This window comes from Oncorhynchus gorbuscha, unplaced genomic scaffold (assembly GCF_021184085.1).
Source record: "Oncorhynchus gorbuscha isolate QuinsamMale2020 ecotype Even-year unplaced genomic scaffold, OgorEven_v1.0 Un_scaffold_1427, whole genome shotgun sequence".
In the NCBI taxonomy this organism is placed as follows: domain Eukaryota; kingdom Metazoa; phylum Chordata; class Actinopteri; order Salmoniformes; family Salmonidae; genus Oncorhynchus; species Oncorhynchus gorbuscha.
In genome coordinates this window covers 72,097-81,442 of record NW_025746210.1, presented here as the reverse complement: position 1 = coordinate 81,442, position 9,346 = coordinate 72,097, and the positions used below count along the sequence as shown (strand labels likewise).

Below are 9,346 nucleotides of genomic sequence, written 5' to 3'. Positions count from 1 at the left end.
TAGAGGTGGTCATTATCATAGAGTCATACAGGTATATTTAATAGAGGTGGTCATTATCATAGAGCCATACAGGTATATTTAATAGAGGTGGTCATTATCATAGAGCCATACAGGTATATTTAATAGAGGTGGTCATTATCATAGAGCCATACAGGTATATTTAATAGAGGTGGTCATTATCATAGAGCCATACAGGTATATTTAATAGAGGTGGTCATTATCATAGAGTCATACAGGTATATTTAATAGAGTTGGTCATTATCATAGAGTCATACAGGTATATTTAATAGAGGTGGTCATTATCATAGAGCCATACAGGTATATTTAATAGAGGTGGTCATTATCATAGAGTCATACAGGTATATTTAATAGAGGTGGTCATTATCATAGAGCCATACAGGTATATTTAATAGAGGTGGTCATTATCATAGAGTCATACAGGTATATTTAATAGAGGTGGACTTTTAATTTGTATCATTAATTTCTATTAGGCTCAAAACAATCAGAAACAACCAAAACAAACTGTTCCTAGGCCGTCATTGAAAATAAGAATTTGTTCTTTACTGACTTGCCTTGTTAAATAAAGGTTCAAATGCATCCAACCACTATGTAAAGTCACCAGCTTGATGTAGTCATTGCATGTCAGTAGTATGGGGACCAAATACTCAACTTTTGGCCACTTTATTGATAAGAATCTTCAGCTGGGGGGTCAATCATTTTGACCCCTACCTTTTTGGGAGAAATTTATTTTTATTTTTAAACAAAATCTCTTTCTCCGATAAATTGTATTAGTATAAAATAAAATAATTCACCACATTTTTGGAGCATACAATATAGCTCAGTCATTATTGCTGATCTGTATCAAGGGTGTCAATCATTTCAGAGCCCACTGCATGTTTAATGGACGTCGTTCAGTGAACGATAACCTTGTCTGAGACATGACAATTTGTGTTAGCAATGCAAGCCAATACCAAGGCTTTAGGTCTTCAGGTTATCACAGTCAGGATAATGCTTTAGGTCTTCAGGTTATCCCAGTCAGGATAATGCTTTAGGTCTTCAGGTTATCACAGTCAGGATAATGCTTTAGTTCTTCAGGTTATCCCAGTCAGGATAATGCTTAAGGTTTTCAGGTTATCCCAGGCAGGATAATGCTTTAGGTCTTCAGGTTATCCCAGTCAGGATAATGCTTTAGGTCTTCAGGTTATCACAGTCAGGATAATGCTTTAGTTCTTCAGGTTATCCCAGTCAGGATAATGCTTAAGGTTTTCAGGTTATCCCAGGCAGGATAATGCTTTAGGTCTTCAGGTTACCCCAGTCGGGATAATGCTTAAGGTCTTCAGGTTATCACAGTCAGGATTCAGGTTATCCCAGTCAGGGTAATGCTTTAGGTCCTTGGGTTATCCCAGTCAGGATAATGCTTTAGTTCTTCGGGTTATCACGGTCAGGATAATGCTTTAGTTCTTCAGGTTATCCCAGTCAGGATAATGCTTAAGGTTTTCAGGTTATCCCAGGCAGGATAATGCTTTAGGTCTTCAGGTTATCCCAGTCGGGATAATGCTTAAGGTCTTCAGGTTATCACAGTCAGGATAATGCTTTAGTTCTTCAGGTTATCACAGTCAGGATAATGCTTTAGGTCTTCGGGTTATCACAGTCAGGATAATGCTTTAGGTCTTCGGGTTATCACAGTCAGGATAAGGCTTTAGGTCTTCAGGTTATCACAGTTAGGATAATGCCTTAGGTCTTCAGGTTATCACAGTCAGGATTGAGGTATTCAGGTTATCACAGTCAGGATAATGCTTTAGGTCTTCAGGTTATCACAGTCTGGATTGAGGTATTCAGGTTATCACAGTCAGGATAATGCTTTAGGTCTTCAGGTTATCACAGTCAGGATTGAGGTATTCAGGTTATCACAGTCAGGATAATGCTTTAGGTCTTCAGGTTATCACAGTCAGGATTGAGGTATTCAGGTTATCACAGTCTGGATTGAGGTATTCAGGTTATCACAGTCAGGATAATGCTTTAGGTCTTCAGGTTATCACAGTCAGGATTGAGGTCTTCAGGTTATCACAGTCTGGATTGAGGTATTCAGGTTATCACAGTCAGGATAATTCTTTAGGTCTCCAGGTTATCACAGTCAGGGTTGAGGTGTTCAGGTTATCACAGTCAGGATAATGCTTTAGGTCTTCAGGTTATCACAGTCGGGATAAGGCTTTAGGTATTCAGGTTAATGCTTAAGGTATTCAGGTTATCACAGTCAGGATAATGCTTCAGGTCTTCAGGTTATCACATTCAGGATAATGCTTTAGGTCTTCAGGTTATCACAGTCAGGATTGAGGTATTCAGGTTATCACAGTCAGGATAATGCTTTAGGTCTCCAGGTTATCACAGTCAGGGTTGAGGTATTCAGGTTATCACAGTCAGGATAATGCTTTAGGTCTTCAGGTTATCACAGGCAGGATAATGCTTTAGGTATTCAGGTTATCACAGACAGGATAATGCTTTAGGTATTCAAGTTATCACAGGCAGGATAATGCTTAAGGTATTCAGGTTATCCCAGTTAGGATAATGCTTTAGGTCTTCAGGTTATCCCAGTCACGATAATGCTTTAGGTCTTCAGGTTATCCCAGTCAGGATAATGCTTTAGTTATTCAGGTTATCCCAGTCAGGATCATGCTTTAGTTATCCAGGTTATCCCAGTCAGGATAATGCTTTAGTTATCCAGGTTATCCCAGTCAGGATAATTCTTTAGGTCTTCAGGTTATCACAGTCAGGATAATGCTTTAGTTCTTCAGGTTATCCCAGTCAGGATAATGCTTTAGGTCTTCAGGTTATCCCACTCAGGATAATGCTTTAGTTCTTCAGGTTATCACAGTCAGGATTGAGGTATTCAGGTTGTCACAGTTAGGATGATGCTTTAGGTATTCATGTTATCACAGTCAGGATAATGCTTTAGGTATTCAGGTTAATGCTTAAGGTATTCAGGTTATCCCACTCAGGATAATGCTTTAGGTATTCAGGTTAGCCCAGTCAGGATAATGCTTTGGGTATTCAGGTTATCCCAGTCAGGATAATGCTTTAGGTATTCAGGTTATCCCAGTCAGTGTACACCAGATTCCCAGATTCAGACCTCGTCACATACAATATTTGAATATAATTGTTTGATTTTCTCCATCCTCTTCCACGTATAAGATATGGACTGAGCACCATGTTATGCTGTTCATATGCACCCACTTTTAGTTTTTATCTGAAATGTAATCACTGATATCAGACACACGTTGCATGTGCTTCTGCCTCTGCATTGCTTGCTCTTTAAGGCTGGGTTTCTGCATAAGCACTTCGAGACCACTGCTCAAAACATCAGAATTATGAACCCAGACTACCTCCATTCGCAACCAATCATCACACCGCCCCACCTCTATCTGCCACAGGGATCACCGGCTGATAGTCCTAAAACCCGGAAATGAGTAACCTCGAGAGAAATTAATGGGTAAAGAATATTTTCTGGGGATAAACGGCGAAAATTAGGTCTGAGGTTAAGACAGTTAAAACAGGCTTAGGACATCTTATAAATTCGACGAGGTAATATCAGTCAACTAACATGACCTTTATGAATTATGAGCCTATATGTCGTTTATATGTTGTTGTTTCTTTGTATTACATAAATGGTTCAAAATTCACAAAAACTGACGAAAACTGTCTCACCGAACAAAACATATCAGATCTCAAACGCCTGTGTTTACCACATACCTTAGTTTCAGCGTTTATCCAAAAAAATAATAAACTTATTTCCCATAGACTTTGTCCAACGAACCATGGCGGAGTTCGTGCCTACAAAAATGACGCCATTATACTGTTATTCTCTAATGGGCAAGTCGACAAGACATGGATCTGACGCCTGCGCAGAAGCCAGCGTGAGTCTGAATCATCGATAGGGCGACTGTCGGAGCTAAGAATCTAGAGTGATGGGACCTGAGTGAAGGAACAGCCGCGAGTGATCACTCTCCAAGCCGGTTATGACAGGTACATTTCAGCCTTCTATGCCCTCGGATATTCGCTTTAACGGGTTTTTTTTTAAACGGGTTTATAGTGGAAACTGGGCTATCTGATGTGGATTACATAATAGTGGTGGAAATATGATTAGCTGTATGGCTTTTCAACATCTGGAAGTAAACCTTTAAAATGAGAAAATGTCTTGATCTACTGTCTCAACATTTAGGGTGTGATTAACTGTCGAGTTATGTATTTATTTTTGAAAGAACTAGACAGAAGACCTGTTGTCAGACTCAGATCACTAGTGTTTGTAGTTTTGTAAATAGACAGTTGACTTCCCAATCTCAACTTTATTTAGCCTATAGCACGCGCCTGGTGTGGCTTAGAATCCAAAAGCAAATCCGTTTACTTTTGACGATAACAGCTTGTAGCCTAATCGATTACATGGTTTGATGCTATTATCTTAGATAAAAGACGTCTCAAGGGGACTGTGAACGCGAGACGAAGGAAGGACGTGTGTGTCAGAGCAGTATGGCGTCATGTCTTACGTGTCCGCCTCCTTGGGTAGAGCGGATTCACATTCAGCACCATGGACAGCGATATATCTCTCTCGCATTTTCGCCGGGTTACTTTCCTTCGTGTTCTTCGGTTTCAATGTTAATTATTTGAGATTCTAGAATGTGTTTGGGTTCCAATCGGTGGAGAGAACGTGATCAAAACAAGATCAGGTGTTTTGACCACTGGCATCCACGTGACCTTATAATTGGTATGACAGAGGTTATTATATTTCGGAAACGTTTTGTCGTTTCTGCTGTGTTTGTTTACTTGACAACTAGGTTTCTGTTTACATGGAATATTACTCATCAACGCATTGGATTGGAACAAATGACGCTGTGGGCTCTTCAGAGACGTATTTATTATGTATGATAGAGACTGTCAATGAGTACACAAACTATACATACTGCATATCTCATTATTAGCATTTTGCATAATACTAAATGCTGAATATTTAAAGTCATTATTTTGCCATATGCACATTCGATTTTATTTGACCTCTATTTTAATTGATTAAGGTCTCTTTCACAGATAAGCCCTGCTTACACATCATTTACAAAATACCAAACAATACAACTACATCCTTCAACACTGACTACATGTAGACAACAGAAGTGTTATTCATTCAGAGTCTACATAACATCCTTCAACACTGACTACATGTAGACAACAGAAGTGTTATTCATTCAGAGTCTACATAACATCCTTCAACACTGACTACATGTAGACAACAGAAGTGTTATTCATTCAGAGAGAGTCTACATAACATCCTTCAACACTGACTACATGTAGACAACAGAAGTGTTATTCATTCAGAGTCTACATAACATCCTTCAACACTGACTACATGTAGACAACAGAAGTGTTATTCATTCAGAGTCTACATAACATCCTTCAACACTGACTACATGTAGACAACAGAAGTGTTATTCATTCAGAGTCTACATAACATCCTTCAACACTGACTACATGTAGACAACAGAAGTGTTATTCATTCAGAGTCTACATAACATCCTTCAACACTGACTACATGTAGACAACAGAAGTGTTATTCATTCAGAGTCTACATAACATCCTTCAACACTGACTACATGTAGATAACAGAAGTGTTATTCATTCAGAGAGAGTCTACATAACATCCTTCAACACTGACTACATGTAGACAACAGAAGTGTTATTCATTCAGAGTCTACATAACATCCTTCAACACTGACTACATGTAGACAACAGAAGTGTTATTCATTCAGAGTCTACATAACATCCTTCAACACTGACTACATGTAGACAACAGAAGTGTTATTCATTCAGAGAGAGTCTACATAACATCCTTCAACACTGACTACATGTAGACAACAGAAGTGTTATTCATTCAGAGTCTACATAACATCCTTCAACACTGACTACATGTAGACAACAGAAGTGTTATTCATTCAGAGAGAGTCTACATAACATCCTTCAACACTGACTACATGTAGATAACAGAAGTGTTACTCATTCAGAGTCTACATAAGATCCAGCAGGTAGCAGACAGGTAGCAGACAGCAGGTAGCAGTTACTAGGCAGCAGATAGAAGGTAATAGGCAGCAGGTAGCAGGTAGCAGGTAGCATCCTTCAGCAGATAGCAGTTAACTAGCAGGTAGCAGGTAGAAGGTAATAGGCAGCAGGTAGCAGGCAGCAGGTAGCAGCAGCAGGCAGCAGGTAGCAAGGTAATAGGCAGCAGCAGGCAGCAGGTAGCAGGCAGCTGTAGAAGGTAATAGGCAGCAGGTAGCAGGCAGCAGGTAATAGGCAGCAGCTGTCGGTAGCAGATAGCAGGTAATAGGCAGCAGGTAGCAGATAGCAGGTAGCAGGCAGCAGGCAGCAGATAGCAGGTAATAGGCAGCAGGTAGCAGATAGCAGGTAATAGACAGCAGGTAGCAGATAGCAGGTAATAGGCAGCAGGCAGCAGATAGCAGGTAGCAGATAGCAGGTAATAGATATTCTGCAGGCAGGTAGCAATAGCAGCAGGTAGCAGGCAGCAGGTAGCAGGTAGCAGGTAGCAGGCAGCAGGTAGCAGGTAGCAACACAACCTAATATCCTGAACAGGTAGCAGGCAGCAACACAACCTAATATCCTGAACAGGTAGCAGGTAGCAACACAACCTAATATCCTGAACAGGTTGCAGGTTGCAGGTTGCAGGCAGCAACACAACCTGATATCCTGAACAGGTAGCAGGCAGCAACACAACCTAATATCCTGAACAGGTAACAGGTTGCAGGTAGAAACACAACCTGATATTCTGAACAGGTAGCAGGCAGCAATACAACCTGATACCCTGAACAGGTTGCAGGTTGCAGAGGTCCTGAGGCAGGTTGCAGGTTGCAACACAACCTAATATCCTGAACAGGTAACAGGTAGCAGGCAGCAACACAACCTAATATTCTGAACAGGTAGCAGGTAGCAGGCAGCAACACAACCTAATATCCTGAACAGGTAGCAGGTAGCAGGCAGCAACACAACCTAATATCCTGAACAGGTAGCAGGCAGCAACACAACCTGATATCCTGAACAGGTAGCAGGCAGCAACACAACCTGATATCTTGAACAGGTAGCAGCAGCAATACAACCATCCTGCAAGCAGGCAGCAACACAACCTAATATCCTGAACAGGTAGGTACAGGCAGCAACACAACCTGATATCCTGAACAGGTAGCAGGCAGCAACACAACCTGATATCCTGAACAGGTAGCAGGTAGCAACACAACCTGATATCCTAGGTAGCAGAAACACAACCTGATATCCTGAACAGGTAGCAGCAGGCAGAAACACAACCTGATATCCCTGATATCCTGAACAGGTAGCAGGCAGGCAGCAGGTAGCAGGCAGCAACACATACCTGAACAGGATATCCTGAACAGGTAGCAGGCAGCAACACAACCTGATATCCTGAACACAGGCAGCAACACAACCTGATATCCTGAACAGGAACAGTGCAGGTGATTCAAAATGGGAGCAACACTGTGGTTGATCATAAAGCATTGTATCTCTCTCCCATAATAAAACTGTGTGTGTGTGTGTGTGTGTGTGTGTGTGTGTGTGTGTGTGTGTGTGTGTGTGTGTGTGTGTGTGTGTGTGTGTGTGTGTGTGTGTGTGTGTGTGTGTGTGTGTGTGTGTGTGTGTGTGTGTGTGTGTGTGGGTGCATGCGTGCATGCGTGCGTGCGTGCGTGCGTGTGTGTGTGCAGGCAGTGGCACCCGGTGTGTGTGAGGTTAGTGTGGTGCTCTCTCTCTCTCTCTCTCTCTCTCTAGACAGAGCTGAGGTGAAAGGGTCAGGATGGCTTCAGCCTGTGCTGAGATGTGTGGGTCAGACTATGCTGAACAGACGCAGCACGACCAGAGGTACGGCGTCAGATCATACCTCCACCAGTTCTACGAGGAGTGTACTGCCTCCATCTGGGAACGCGACGAAGATTTTCAGATTCAGAGATCGCCTAGTCGGTGGAGCTCTGTCCTCTGGAAGGTATGATATATATGAGAGAAGAGATATCGGGAGGGTATTGGGTCAAGGTGCTGTAAACATCCTGACATGGTCTGGGTAGTGTATTGAGCCAGGTTACTGTAAACATCTGCCTGTTCAGGTCTGTCTAGTGTTAGGAACCCTGATCCTGTCTCTCCCTCCCCCAGGTCTGTCTAGCGTTAGGATCCCTGATCCTGTCTCTCCCTCCCCCAGGTCTGTCTAGCGTTAGGAACCCTGATCCTGTCTCTCCCTCCCTCAGGTCTGTCTAGCGTTAGGAACCCTGATTCTGGTGACAGGCCTCATTGTCCTACTGGTGGGCTACGCCACCCCAACTAAGATCGAAGCGTTCGGGGAAGACGAGCTCCTCTTCGTGGACAGCCACGCCGTCCTCTTCAACCGAGCCTTGGACGTGTGCAAGCTGACGGGCGCCGTTCTGTTCTGCGTGGGCGGCGGCCTGATGGCCGTAGGTCTCCTCCTCTCGGCCTTCTCTAAGAGCTACTCCAAGGAGGAGCTGTACCTGCAGCAGAAGTTTAAGGAGAGGCTGGTTGATATCCAGAATACGGTCCATCCTGTCACCAGAGCCCCTACTCCGGGGGAGAGTAAGATCCCCGTCACCCTGTCTAAAGTGCAAAGTGTCCAGCCCAACTCAGAGACATAACAGTTGTCAATGTAGTAGTGAGAGGTAGATTTTCAGTGGTGTTCATGTGTCCCTGTTCCTAACCCTTCTAAAGGTCAGCTTATGTCATCTTAGTACTACTCCTTACAAACCCTGTGTTTCCAGCACTTACACTCAGGGCTGCAGGAGGAATCACACAGCTCCTTCCATGTGATGCTGTGTAATTAAGGCTGCAGGAGGAATCACACAGCTCCTTTCATGTAAATCTACTGACTGGGTTACAATCATGTACCTAGACCAAGAAACTAACAGACTCACTGTATAGAGCAGTGGGTCTCACCCTGGGGTACTTATCATATCAACATGGGGTACTTATCCTATCCACATGGGGTACTTATCCTATCCACATGGGGTACTTATCCTATCCACAGGGGGTACTTATCCTATCCACATGGGGTACTTATCCTATCCACATGGGGTACTTATCCTATCCACATGGGGAACTTATCCTATCCACATGGGGTACTTATCCTATCCACATGGGGTACTTATCCTATCCACATGGGGTACTTATCCTATCCACATGGGGTACTTATCCTATCCACATGGGGTACTTATCCTATCCACATGGGGTACTTATCCTATCCACATGGGGTACTTATCCTATCCACATGGGGTACTTATCCTATCCACAT

At 42.9% G+C, this 9,346-nt stretch overlaps 1 protein-coding gene across 1 annotated transcript; it reads left to right on the top strand.

Moving 5' to 3' along the window:
* Positions 1-3,803: 3,803 nt before the first annotated feature.
* LOC124022791 (neurensin-1-like) lies at positions 3,804-9,124 on the top strand. The gene is made up of 3 exons (XM_046337475.1): positions 3,804-4,020; positions 7,764-8,038; positions 8,295-9,124. Exons 2-3 carry the CDS (start codon positions 7,853-7,855, stop codon positions 8,691-8,693), a joined length of 585 nt encoding a protein of 194 aa, XP_046193431.1. The 5' UTR covers positions 3,804-4,020; positions 7,764-7,852; the 3' UTR covers positions 8,694-9,124.
* Positions 9,125-9,346: the final 222 nt, after the last annotated feature.

Coding starts and splice junctions, on each gene's coding strand:
- LOC124022791 (XM_046337475.1), top strand. CDS start 7,853: ATGGCTTCAGCCTGTGCTGAGATGTGTGGGTCAGACTATGCTGAACAG. Junction 8,039..8,294: donor GGAGCTCTGTCCTCTGGAAG/GTATGATATATA, acceptor TCCCTCCCTCAG/GTCTGTCTAGCGTTAGGAAC.